The following is a 13,058-nucleotide window of genomic DNA, read 5'->3' on the forward strand; positions in this document are numbered from 1 at the left end:
GAAATTGTAGATCTCGTCGTCCTCTACGAAAAAGGTCCTATACAATTTTCCCGTATGTCCAACGGTTTGGGAGTTATTGGCCAAAAACGAAAATTTCGCAAAATCTGAAGGGGTACCCCTTGGAAAAATCTCGGAAAAATCGAAAATTTTTTTTTGTTCTTTATTATTAGCAATGTTCTTCCGACGTCTGATTTCTTTTTAAAAAATGCGTTTCTAAAGTGCATAAACTTTTGGGATTGACTGTATAGCCAATACATCCTTAAATTGGTACTTCCATAGAAATTCATTTCATCTAAAATGTAGATGTCGAGAGTTCTGTGTAGACAAATCTTTTTTCATACGAGTGTATGGACACAAATCGACGTAGAAAAAAGAAAGCTAAACAATACAAATGATTAATGGGACCTCTGCATCCCTAAAGGAAGAGAACCTGATCCTTGAGAGGGACAGGGAGTACCATTATTTTCATCACCGTCATTCTTTTCGCTGCACTGTTTTCTTAGGTGCAAGCACTGAATTATTGAACTACGCATATGCTCAAAAACCTGTAATGCCTCACACATCGATGCAGTGATATTATTTATATACACAAAATGATTCCATGAAGACAATAATTAAAAATTTATAATTGCACATTATTTGAAGCTTTATTAAGCGAAATAAATTCTTACGATGATTAACTCGAATTACCATAGAAATTTTAAATACATACACGAAAAGATAATAAGTATGCAAAATATTTTATAAAACATTTTTTAATATACAAAAAGTACAAGTTCTTGTTAATATTTTATTACAGGATGAAATTATTTCTTTGTGTTTATAAAATCTGGGGTTTTCCGAAATCTGTTGTAAAATAATTGGCTGATAGAGTCACATTCATTTTAATGTATGTTTCCTAAGTGTGTATGCCGACCATCCGTTTTTCCCTTGCTGATTGAAATCTGTTCGGGTTGGTTGAAATCAACAGAGAACTGCTAGCGGAAGATTTGTCCCTCCCTACGAGACTTACTCCAGTCCGACCGCCTCCGTGTGTTCTCCATTTGGATCTAGACTTTACACCGTCTTCCACGTTACAGAATTACATACCCTCTTGTTTGAAGTCTAGAAGTCGAATAGAATTAATAAGTGAAACGTGACTTTTTACTCGAACGATCGGAAGAATGCCACTTCTCGTTTGACTCTAACAGCAATTCATTGAATAATACACTTCGTTTGCGAACTACTTATTGTTAGTACATAAATATTTGTGACGAAGAACAACTGAATAGTGACTGATACTGATAAATTATTAGGTAAGAAATTGAATATCTGCTTGTATTTTATTGGATTCAAACTGGAAAACTTACGGCTGTAATATTAATTTTTTTATACAGAGGAATTAAAATTTCTTATTAAATAAATACTGCATTCATCTTTTATGGATTTCTAATCTTTAGTCAAGCGCGTAGAATATTTTCATTCCTACTTTCAACGAGCGAAAAATTACTTACAAGATTTCTTCATTTTAGATGAAATGTCTTGCTCGGAAAACGTAGACGAGAAGAGTTGTAATTTTTTCGAAACACCGTTAATACCGTCTTGCTCTAAAGCGAATCTTCAGAGCTGTTATTTTTCTGAGACTAGGGATCACTCGTATATGCGTTACCATAAATACGTTTGGAATAATTTCTCAAATCCTTGCGGTAATGTCTCAACGTCTACGTTCAGCGAAAATAATCTGCCATCATTTTATGTCGCGAACAATCAGTTTCCTGATATGAACCGAAATTGTCGAATGCACAGGTAGAATAATTACAAAATATTATTAATAATAAAAATAAGTTATAAACATAATTAAGTATTAATTTTTTCAATGACGATTTGCATTTTCACTTTTGCATGTTCGAAAATTTCGTTATTAAGTTAACGCGTTTTTCTCATAAAAAGGTGCGAGCAATATTTGCATCACAATTCTAGTCTCGATGAAATGAGTGTAATTGACGAATCAATAGGAAAAAGTGATGTAAATTCCACGGTGGAATCTGTGAAAAGCCAGGATCGTCATGCGTGTACATCTGCGTCGGCGTCTTCTGCGTGGGAAGTCCCATCGTGTGAAAACGATGGACCAAAAAGTGTTCTGAATGAACTGAAATATCGTTCATGGCAAGATTCTTACGCGATTGATGTAAGCGACAATTCTTTTAACAGCGATGCATGTTCCGAAGAACGAGAAGAGCATGGTAAGATAATTACACGCACATACATACATACTATGTACATTATTATTATTGAGCTCTTTTATGAATAGACTACGAATCTTTAAACACTGAATTATGCATTTAAATTTCGATGTTCCAAATTATCTTATATATTACAGCAGGTATTTATCATTTCTGCACGTAAAATTTTTTCTTAATTGCATAAAGTCCACAATTTATGATAGTTCGTCTTTTAATTCTGACGATAAGAATAAGATATTCAGATATAGAGAACTATTCATTATTCAAGAATTATGTTCGAGCGAATTAATGCATACGCGAGTAATTAAGTTGTACTAACTTCATTTACGTTTAATTATACACATACGTCTTTACATATTGTCGCCAGTGCGGCAATAATAGAATCAACGTAGTCTAAACATTTACAGACCGCATACTAGCTATACCATTTTTCATTTTACATCACCACATGTGTAATAAGAGATGGACACATGTAATCCTCGGAAGACAAGATAAAAGTTTCTGATGCCACAAAATACGTTCCTCAATTTTAATCCTTTTTAAAACAGTGCCATACGCATACCAGAAAAATAGGTGCAGCATACATTAAATAATTAACATTTACTCATTTAGGCAAAAGGCTCTTATTTCTAACAGATTCTAATAGATTATATAAAATAGTATAATTCTTTCGCTCGCTCTGCCTCGGTTATCCTCAGAACGTCCGGGTATTGCTTCTTTAGATGAGTCCTATACATTGCATATTGCAGATATTAAATAATTAAATATAAAATACATATATATAAATATTTATATATACATAAATTATTTATATATATGCATGTATAGATGTTTCAAATAGCGTGTGCTCAGTTTTGCTCTTAACTATATGAGCTAGATGCGATAGCGGTACGGAAGCAAGGCTAAGGGCTCCGCTACTGATTTCATCACGTTTTATGCATCATCGTCTTCAGATGATATCGCGCGATCCGACAACCCACATTTTAGCGGCACGTTTGTTAACCAGCTAGACTGTCGGGATTGCTAATGACGCATCGAATACACATGTATAGGTTTCAATTTAACTGTTACAATGCATCGCGTAACAGATTAAAAATTGACATCAGTTAAAGAACATCGCGAATATGATACACTTTGAGAAAAAAAAAATTTTCAATTTTTCCGAGATATTTCCAGAGGTGTTCCTTTAGATTTTGCGAAATTTTCGTTTTTTGCCAATAACTCTCAAACCGTTATTTAGATAAAACACGATCGTACTCATTACCCTTAACTAATTGTAAAATTTTTTGCTACGGGAGGCCAGATTCACCCTTGCTGCGCTGCTTTCCCACCTTTCGTTATTGTCTGCATTTAGTTGCATTGCATATTGCATTTTAATCGAAGTATACTCTTTATTATAAAATAAAAATAAGCTCGTGTTGAACATACTTTTACATATTTCAATAATTTTTAGATAGGAGAGCCAGGAGAACCTTGGTCCCTATCGAATTTTAATTATGTACATGGAATAAGAATGTGAATATCACTTTCTGCATTGCGCATTAAAACACAGAAGATTTTATTATTACAGAGAGAAATAAAAGAACCGGCGACAAACCTCGCAAGGAGAGGACAGCATTTACGAAGTATCAAGTTCGTCATCTTGAACACGAATTCGCGCATAGTAATTACCTCACACGTTTACGCCGTTATGAAATAGCTGTTGCTTTGGATTTAACAGAACGCCAGGTACATAAACTACTCTTACACATTACGAAGTGCGCTTGAGAAATCAGTTACAAGTTAACTAATTGCAGCTTTTTGAAGGTGAAGGTCTGGTTTCAAAACAGACGCATGAAATGGAAGAGGGCGAAAACGGGATTAGAGAAAGTGAATGGTTCTTAACAAATTATTTTTGTACATAGATATTACATAAAAAAAAAGCAAATATTTCTGTAGTAGCTAATTTTCTTGTCTGTATTACGAAATTGTGTAAAACAGATTTTCCATTTGTTTGTATTTAATAAAAAGACATTAACGATACTTCCGTATTTTTGTTTAATTATCGATTGGTATGAATTCCATATCGAAACCTTGCTCCTTCATTTTCTTTTCTAAATTAGATAGTTTGTCTTTTGTACTTTGCACAAAACTTTTATGCTCTCGTCTTTTAATATTTCCATTTCTTATTCTAGTTACTTCCTTTCTGTTTATCGCTTTGGGATAAATTTCCTTTGACCATGATTTTCCAGCAAAGAAGCCAGGATGTTGTTTTTCAACAGGAATATAAGTAGCTAAAAATAAATGTTGACTTAATTAGCTTAATCGGATTAACAATCGAATCTTAATTCTCAATTAAAGAATATTCCAATTGTCGATTGAGATTTAAAGAAATTTAATTTTTAATGTGGCAAAAGTCTGCGACTCTGATCTATACATTAAATGATATTATTTACCTTTCAATAATCTGTCACACATGAGATAATTATTCATTGTTTCAGCAGCTATTTTTGCAACTTCAGGTACAGCAAATTCTACATATCCATAACCACAGCTTCTCCCGCTCTAAAAACATATATCGTACAATTTATGATATGTAATATATAAAAAAGCAATCATTCATATAGTCCATGTAATGTTTTTGAACATGATGTGAACTTTTGTATTAACCTTGTACTTAACAGATACTTACATTCCTTGACCTAACAAGACGTACTCTAGTTACTCTGCCAAATTGTTTAAAATACTCTGACATTTGTTCTTCATAGAACCCATGAGGAATATGTCCTATGTAAACTACACCTCGTGGTTCTCTCTTACGAATTATTTTCGGCCTTTCTTGAACTCTCTTTTTACTACGAACTTCATTTCTTCGTGGTTCCTTTGCTTTTGGAGTTGATACTGGTTTTACTGCTTTAATACTCTCTCTCTTCTTCTGCAGAATATTAAAAAATGTTTAATATTCATACTAGACTATGCGCTTTTATTTTTTTTGTTTTAACATTTGATTATGCTAATTTCCTAACCTTCAGAACGTTTTTAACATTTTCTATTGCTTTAGACACAGTTGATTCTACATCTGATGGATTCCGTTTGATTCTTATAGCTTTCTTTAGCGGCGGAACTCTCACAGCGTTGGATCTTTTCTTAATCTTCATTTTGAATGAATTAAAAACGATATTCAAATATATTTAGTCCCTGTTTCCTGTACACAGAACAGATTGGAAATATGGGATAGACAGGGATAGGAAATGCTTAAGACGATTTTAACAATAAGCAAAGACTTTGAATATCAGCCCTTGTTTCTCCTGCAATAATACTCTAGTCTTCATGAAACTAAGAAGGAATTATAGAAGTACAGGCTTCTTGGCTCTTAGATAATTAAAGATTATGAACAAAATTATATTTAAATTAAACCTGGGAATCTTGAAATTGATCTTCAATTAATTCTCTAATATTTTTCATTTACAATCATCAGTGATCGGTAAATTCATTCGTAAATGTGCCATGCGATGAAGATTGTAAATTGGAGGTTTGCTAGATGGCATTGTAATCAGAATTCGCCATCTTGTGCACCACATGACCTCGTTGCCGTGTCCCGTGACCAGCTCACGTGAATTTTGACAAATTCAAACGTTTTTGGTAGACAAAAAATGGATATATTGGAGCAGCACCTCAAACAACAGGATGTCAGGTAGTGTTTATGTTAAATATCGACTGGCTGATAATGCGAACACCTATCCCTCCTGTTTCGCTCGAGGTCTCCCCAAGGTCAACACGTAGTGCACAGTGCGCACTTACAAGACTTAGGACAACGGTCGTGGAAGTAATAGGCATAGACGTAATTCTATAGATCAACTACATATCCATTCTTCAACGAATCTACGCTTGTTTTACAGCACAGTTAACGTGAAGGATGGCAACAGCACGGGGATTGTTATCGAGGAAGCGGAAATCGTCGAATGCGAAGGTAACTAATAAACCCATGAATTGTAGTAATTATAATAGAATGAATTCGATGAGAAATGTAACATCTTCAAACAGAAACACTTGAATTATAAATATTTCATAGGGGAACCTGTTGGAGAAGGTGGGATGCGTTACCAAGAAGCTCTTGCGTATAGAGTGGTTCAAGTAAATGGCACTACTGCTGGCAGTGAAATAGAACTGCCAGTAACTCAGTCAGGATCCAATACTGTACAGGTCCTAACATCCCCCTTAAATGGCCAGTTTTATGTTATTGGAAATGCTAACGATGTTTTCACCACCGCACAAACTTCTAGATCATTGATTCCTAGGACTACTACTCTACAGATAGAAACACCAAGAAATTGTACTACTGTTTTGAAAAAAGTGAATTTTTCTCTTAATCATAATAATACAATACTTTATAGTCTTCTCTGACTCATTTGGATATTTTTAGAGAGATGACAGAAGGAGAGCTACACATAACGAAGTTGAACGCAGACGAAGAGACAAAATAAACAATTGGATTGCAAAATTAGGAAAAATAATTCCTGAGTGCAATACGGGTGTGAATAGCAGTGGCAGTGGTGAAGGAAAAGCAAACTATGAGACGCAGGTACTGAATTGCAGTTTATTATTAATACACATATTTACGGTAGTGTTTCATCGTAAGTTTCTTGTACAGAGTAAAGGTGGAATTTTATCGAAAGCCTGTGAATATATAACAGAATTACGAACGGCCAACCAAGGATTAGGTCAATGTTTGCGAGACAATGAGAAACTGCGGCAAGAAATAACAGCGTTGAAGCAACTTGTAACACAATTGAAACGCGAGAATCTTCAACTTAGATCACAAATCTCAACGGGTACTACGGGAACGAGCTCCGACGTTCACTTGAATCCCTAAGACTTTATTAGTCGAACACAATGCTTAAGCCTGTAAATATTAGGATATGACCTGATTTAGTAGTTACAAGAAGTATTTACAATTGGAATTTATGTTTCACGGGGGTCATGCATCAATTTTGTTATATTGGGATTACATTTGTCGAAGTAAATCACACGGTCCTAATGGTACGGTCATCTGTGCACTGTACACCTCTGTTCTTTGACTTTGTGAACGTCTCTCCTGCATTCCGAAGACTTAAGAAAACTGGTGTTCAGATCTGTGGTGCATACAAATAGTAGTACAGAATCTTGTACTGTAACGCCACTTAGAGCAGGAACGTAATTAACGGAAACAATGCACAGAAGCGTAAATTTTCATGATGTTGTCAACTCCTTTGATAAGATGACAAAGAGACGATTACCGAAATTTCTCATCGCTGTTCAATGCTTGCTAAATTCACAAAGTATTCTAAGAACCGTTACGATCTAGATGATATATACATATACTACTAATCGACCGGTGTTAATTGAAGTTGCGATTATTCCACGTAGGACCTAGAGGAAAGAATTATTTCTGTGTACGCTATGTGTATTGGATCGAATTACCTCGTGTACGTTGGACGACCCAGGGCTGTGAACATTGAACACTGATTTGGAACTTTGAAAAAGAAAATGTTAGATGTCGTAGTCAGAGTTGATTTAAATGAAGGTGACTAAATTCTGTTGCGGCATTAACAAGAAAATCGCGATGCAAAATGTCACGACTGAAATCATTACAGAAATCGTTAAATATTTTTTATTTTTAATACTGTTTTCACGAGTGTAGAGTAGATACTTCATAAAACATGATGTAGGAACGGAACATGTAAAATAGATTAATCGTACACGTATAAATCTGTATGTATGTATATTTACATATGTAATGTACATATACACGTATACATGTGTGTACATATGCATCTGCGTATGCATGTAGCAATAAACATATTTTTTTCAATACGAGAAAATTTCGAACGCTAAGCGTTGGAACAAGCGAGTTAAGTAAAATACTGATTTGTAATATATCGTTGATGTAAATACCGCGAAGGTTATTGTTATTATAATAATATTATTATTAAAACAAAATTTATCGAAATATACTGCTGTCTTTCTTTAGTCTTCATCTTGAAGAAAATCTGTTTTTTTTTATGCGGATAATGTTTATTTGTTTTTTTTACATATGATACAATGGAAATGTCGAAGTTACTGAAACACTGCCCGCGATGCATTATTTTCATATTTTCTGTTTAACGACAAAGAAAGGCCCTGCACCCCAACAGTTAACATTTTGACACTTTTCTTTAATAGATCATATATCAATGCTTTCAACGTTTAAAACATCTACTTTTACGTAACATTTGCACTCGTCACTTAACGCTTTTACATAATACACTATTATAATACAATGTTTAATACTTTTTGAGTGTAGTTCCATTCTTCGGTAAAAAGCTATCATATCATCCCAAGATATAGCAAAATATGAAGCAATTGCCTTTTTTTTCACGAAACAATTACGGATGACTGGAAAGCTTCTTACACTGGCTTCTTACATGCTCGTACTTTCATTTTACATACATACAGAAGTTCCTTTCGTAATTAACTTTCCACTTGCGACGGATAAAATGATTAAAAGCTTAATTCGCTAGCGAATACGTTGCCTCTTTCAACAATTCAACTAATTGCGTAAAACTTTCAAAAGAATTTAAAGTAACTTGTTATGCCACTTAACGTATATATTTATGTATATATATATATGTATAACGTGTATTTATAGAAGCTGGAAATGCATTTAAGGACATCCTACAACTTTATAGTTTCAGCCATCACGCACGATCTCCCGCTTAAACAATAAGTTGATACACATACAATTATAGAAGACTTTATATTTGTAACTTTTTCTTATATATACAATTTCTTTTTGTAATCATTCGGGAATAACATAACAACGTAATACGCGATACGTAATTATGAATGCTTGTTACATTTCTCTTTGATAGATCCAGGACATCCTTAAATGACCAGCATAAGGTTCCTGAACGTAGAGAACTTATACTTGTATGAGTGCTTCTGATAATTAATCTTCTAAATTTCTAAATGCTTGTTGAATATCTTCGTGCAGTTGGTCGAAGTCGGCTTTGATTTTCGCTTCGCCGTCTTGCACCGGATCCTAAACGGAATGAAATCAGACAGATTACGCAACCATTGCTACTTACAAAACTGATAAAATTTTCCTAGCGATAATTTCTGCTCACCTTGAACTTCATGGAACTCAATTGATAGAGAATATTATACATGCTATCCCTAATAACATTCCACGTTATTTTATTGTCTGATTGTGCCGTAGATTCGACTGCGTGCCTTGCCATATCGTAGAACGATATCATGTTTCGTAACATTCCGACAGTTTTGTAGAATGGGCAAAAACGATCATATGGCGAGTAACTGTACAATTGAAAAATAAGTATTAACATCGAGAGGGATTGTAATTGTGTATTATCGCTTGGTTCTAATTTTATAAAATTGCGTATACCTGTTCTGTTGCAAAAAGTCGTCTTTTAGCAGTTTTGCAACTTCCAAAGTAATTTTATCTGTTTCGGCCAGAGAAGCCTTGCCGACCAACTGTACAATTTCTGAAAGATCCTCTTCCTCCTGGAGGATCTCTTTTACTTTTGTTCTCAAGGGAACGAATTCTGGGAAATTCTTATCATAAAAGTCGTCTAGAGCACGAAGATATTTACTGTATGATATAAGCCAATTAATGGATGGGAAGTGTTTACGTTGCGCAAGTTTCTTGTCCAGACCCCAGAACACCTAAGAGAAAGTTAGAATTAAGAATGAAATTTGACACATAAAGAACTAAATCGTATAGATAAAAAATAAGAAGCATTAACAAAGTACCTGGACGATTCCAAGAGTTGCACTGGTAACCGGATCAGACAAGTCACCACCAGGCGGTGATACAGCACCTACTATACTGACGGAACCCTCACGGTCAGGATTACCTAAACATTTGACTCTGGAAACATAGTTTAATATCAACGCTACGATCAACTGATTAAAACTGTTTAGTGAAGATTGGAGATATATTACCTTCCCGCACGTTCGTAGAAGCTAGCCAAACGAGCACCGAGATAGGCCGGATAACCGGAATCAGCAGGCATTTCAGCCAATCGTCCTGAGATTTCACGAAGAGCTTCCGCCCAACGTGATGTTGAATCAGCCATCATGGATACGTTGTAACCCATATCCCTAAAGTATTCCGACAGAGTAATACCTAAAACGTTTCATCATAAATAACATGTTCAATTATGAATTTATTGATTCCTTTCAGTTGATTACCTGTATAAATAGAAGCTTCACGAGCAGCTACAGGCATGTTTGAAGTGTTCGCAACCAATGCTGTACGTTTCATGATAGACTCGGTGACTCCGTCGATTTCAACCGTCAGTTTCGGGAAATCTCGCAATACCTCAGACATTTCATTACCACGTTCTCCGCAACCGACGTAGATGATAACGTCGGAGTTCGAATACTTGGACAGAGCTTGCGAAATTACAGTTTTACCGCAACCGAAGGCACCGGGAATAGCAGTGGTACCACCTTGAACGCAGCTGCAATTTTCAATACCACAGATATATTAATATCCATTTTCACGCATGACATATACAAATGAGGGAGTTCTTACGGAAATAGGGAGTCCAAGACTCGTTGACCAGTAAGCAGAGGATGATTAGCTGGTAGTTTTTCAGTGACTGGACGTGGTTGACGTACAGGCCACACTTGAAGCATACTGTGCTTGTGTCTCTCACCATCGAATTCTGTTTCCAAGATAACATCCTATAAAATGAAAATATTATACACCTGTATCAAAATAATTTATTCGTAAATCGAATTGTAACTTACTTCAACGGTGTAATTGCCAGCAGGTGCGACGTACGTAACAGTACCCTTGCTCTTGGGTGGCAGGATCATTTTATGTTTGACCAATGTATTTTCATAAACGATACCGTAGAGGTCTCCGCCAGTGATGTGGCTGCCATTCTTAATGTTACACGGATTAAATTCCCAAGCAGTAGTTCTCGACAATGCAAGTGTATTAACACCTTTTGGGATGTAGATAGAACCTGTCAGTTCATGGATCTCCTTCAATGGTCTTTGAATACCATCAAAAATACTGCCAAGGATACCAGGACCAAGTTCTACGGACAGTGGTTTCCCTGTACGTAGGACTGGATCACCTACAGTTACACCACTGGTTTCTTCATACACCTATATAAAACAAAATTCTGCCTAATGTAACTGTATAATAAAATTGTAATAAGCATCAACTGGAAGTTTACGTTACCTGAATGGTTGCCATGTCACCTTCCAAACGAATGATCTCTCCTACTAATTCGTTGTATCCTACTCTGACCAGTTCGTACATAGCTGATCCTGACATTTGCTCAGCAGTGACCACTATAGAAAAATAGATATGAATGAAATCATAATTACTACTTAGTTGAGAAAAATATATATTATATACTGACCAGGTCCAGACACTGCATAGACATAGCCGAATTTTCTCTCCCTCTCTTCATTGCCAATCGTTTTCAATCCACGACTCATTGTGAACACTTATTTAAGCAAACCCAACAAACAACTGAAAACATTTAACAATATAAGTGCCAAGTAGGAAAGTAATACTTTTATAATTTAGAGTTCATTTACTATGCTTCTTATTTATCATGAAAATTTTAACAACTCTCAATTTCTGAACCAAAATCATTGATTACAAAATCAAGTTAATGTCACTACATACTGACGTCTGATCAACAATAACTGATCATAGATCGACGAAAATGTACAATTCGAAAGAACGAAAATCGTGTACAAGACACGATAACAATATCGAATCAAATGTCTAATTCAATCATAGCTAAAATCGGTGAGATCTCTGATGTCGGCTAACGCATCCATTCACTATAGAATTCACGTGAGCAGTTCATTTAAAAAGTAGGCGTAGCCCTCTTCAAGCCCGCGAGACATATAATAGCTAAACGTCGAAGCCGATGAGGATTATTTACCGTGAAGAATAGACCGATCTAATCTACTACAAGTATGACTTTCTACGAAACGATTAAATCTCCGTGATCGTGGGAAGGCAAGGAAACCACGGAAAATTGTAACGATGACCGAAAAACGATGGCGCATTCAAACTAGCACGATCGATACTATACGCGCCAGTCTTTTTCGTATAAATCATTGGTATTCTCTATATAGTATGTGATAATTATAATCGCTGCAGCTATATATTAACTGGTTATGAAGCGTAGCGGTCTACAGTCAACGAAATAAATGACGATGAGGAACTTACGAAACGTGAAACGTATCGAACTCCAATCTACAGCAGCAAGTCAAGCTTCACAGGCTCGCCTGGCTGCTATCACAAGACAGGTCAGCTGACTGAACGACGTGCTCGTTTTCAATTATTTTCCTTTAACGGGTAAAGAGCGATTCACAAAGCTGCGAAACATTTTATCTTTATCGCTCTCTAGGTATACGATGAATTGTTAAAAATAATCGTCGATAAAAATTAAGGTAAGCTGAATAAATATTAAAACTTCGTGAATTTTATTAAACTGACTTTCATCTGAGGATATTTATTGTATGATATAAAACTGCAATCATTTGGACATCGAAAGAACAATGAAATTGCAAATGACATTTAATTTATTAGAATTAAATATATACGATTGACGTAAATTATATTGAATATTTAACTTGGTATGTATATTCGTATAGCATTTATAACATATAAATACCTTTGAGACAGCATTGACAAAAGTTAGTTAAAATTAGAAATCGTCAAGGTAAGACTGCTATTTTCATACTTAGAATTATCATTGATGTATACACATAATATAATTGAAATCTCCCTAATTTTCCATTAATTATATGATAAATATAAAAAATGTAATCAAT

At 35.0% G+C, this 13,058-nt stretch overlaps 4 protein-coding genes across 7 annotated transcripts; 2 read left to right on the forward strand and 2 right to left on the reverse strand.

The window, feature by feature from the left end:
• Positions 1 to 1,303: 1,303 nt before the first annotated feature.
• LOC108623956 (MKI67 FHA domain-interacting nucleolar phosphoprotein-like) lies at positions 1,304 to 5,657 on the reverse strand. The gene is made up of 4 exons (XM_018022868.2): positions 5,228 to 5,657; positions 4,894 to 5,136; positions 4,658 to 4,766; positions 1,304 to 4,495 (listed from the first exon to the last, which is right to left on the reverse strand). The coding sequence occupies exons 1-4, from the start codon at positions 5,357 to 5,359 to the stop codon at positions 4,260 to 4,262; spliced, it is 720 nt and encodes a 239-aa protein (XP_017878357.1). The 5' UTR covers positions 5,360 to 5,657; the 3' UTR covers positions 1,304 to 4,259.
• Positions 1,517 to 4,106, forward strand: btn (buttonless). The gene is made up of 4 exons (XM_018022870.2): positions 1,517 to 1,785; positions 1,930 to 2,222; positions 3,793 to 3,950; positions 4,029 to 4,106. Exons 1-4 carry the CDS (start codon positions 1,517 to 1,519, stop codon positions 4,104 to 4,106), a joined length of 798 nt encoding a protein of 265 aa, XP_017878359.2.
• Positions 5,658 to 5,760: 103 nt separating the features above from the next.
• Positions 5,761 to 8,192, forward strand: LOC108623940 (upstream stimulatory factor 1). 3 transcript variants are annotated; one of them, XM_018022840.2, is made up of 6 exons: positions 5,761 to 5,895; positions 5,962 to 6,027; positions 6,101 to 6,171; positions 6,274 to 6,554; positions 6,625 to 6,783; positions 6,853 to 8,192. In XM_018022840.2, the coding sequence occupies exons 1-6, from the start codon at positions 5,855 to 5,857 to the stop codon at positions 7,072 to 7,074; spliced, it is 840 nt and encodes a 279-aa protein (XP_017878329.1). In that variant the 5' UTR covers positions 5,761 to 5,854; the 3' UTR covers positions 7,075 to 8,192. The 3 variants fall into 3 exon arrangements, with proteins under 3 accessions (XP_017878329.1, XP_017878330.1, XP_017878331.1); XM_018022841.2 differs by lacking the exon at positions 5,962 to 6,027; XM_018022842.2 differs by having other exon boundaries at positions 5,789 to 6,027.
• Positions 7,950 to 12,558, reverse strand: LOC108623939 (V-type proton ATPase catalytic subunit A). Of its 2 annotated transcripts, none has more exons than XM_018022839.2 (11): positions 12,451 to 12,558; positions 11,624 to 11,736; positions 11,440 to 11,552; positions 10,998 to 11,363; positions 10,780 to 10,931; positions 10,434 to 10,705; positions 10,185 to 10,368; positions 9,993 to 10,110; positions 9,625 to 9,905; positions 9,347 to 9,536; positions 7,950 to 9,261 (listed from the first exon to the last, which is right to left on the reverse strand). In XM_018022839.2, the coding sequence occupies exons 2-11, from the start codon at positions 11,700 to 11,702 to the stop codon at positions 9,169 to 9,171; spliced, it is 1,848 nt and encodes a 615-aa protein (XP_017878328.1). In that variant the 5' UTR covers positions 11,703 to 11,736; positions 12,451 to 12,558; the 3' UTR covers positions 7,950 to 9,168. The 2 variants fall into 2 exon arrangements, with proteins under 2 accessions (XP_017878328.1, XP_017878327.1); XM_018022838.2 differs by lacking the exon at positions 12,451 to 12,558 and adding an exon at positions 12,161 to 12,291 and having other exon boundaries at positions 9,169 to 9,261.
• Positions 12,559 to 13,058: the final 500 nt, after the last annotated feature.

This window comes from Ceratina calcarata, unplaced genomic scaffold, assembly GCF_001652005.2.
Source record: "Ceratina calcarata isolate Rehan_Ccalc_2016 unplaced genomic scaffold, ASM165200v1 scaffold294.2, whole genome shotgun sequence".
NCBI lineage: Eukaryota > Metazoa > Arthropoda > Insecta > Hymenoptera > Apidae > Ceratina > Ceratina calcarata.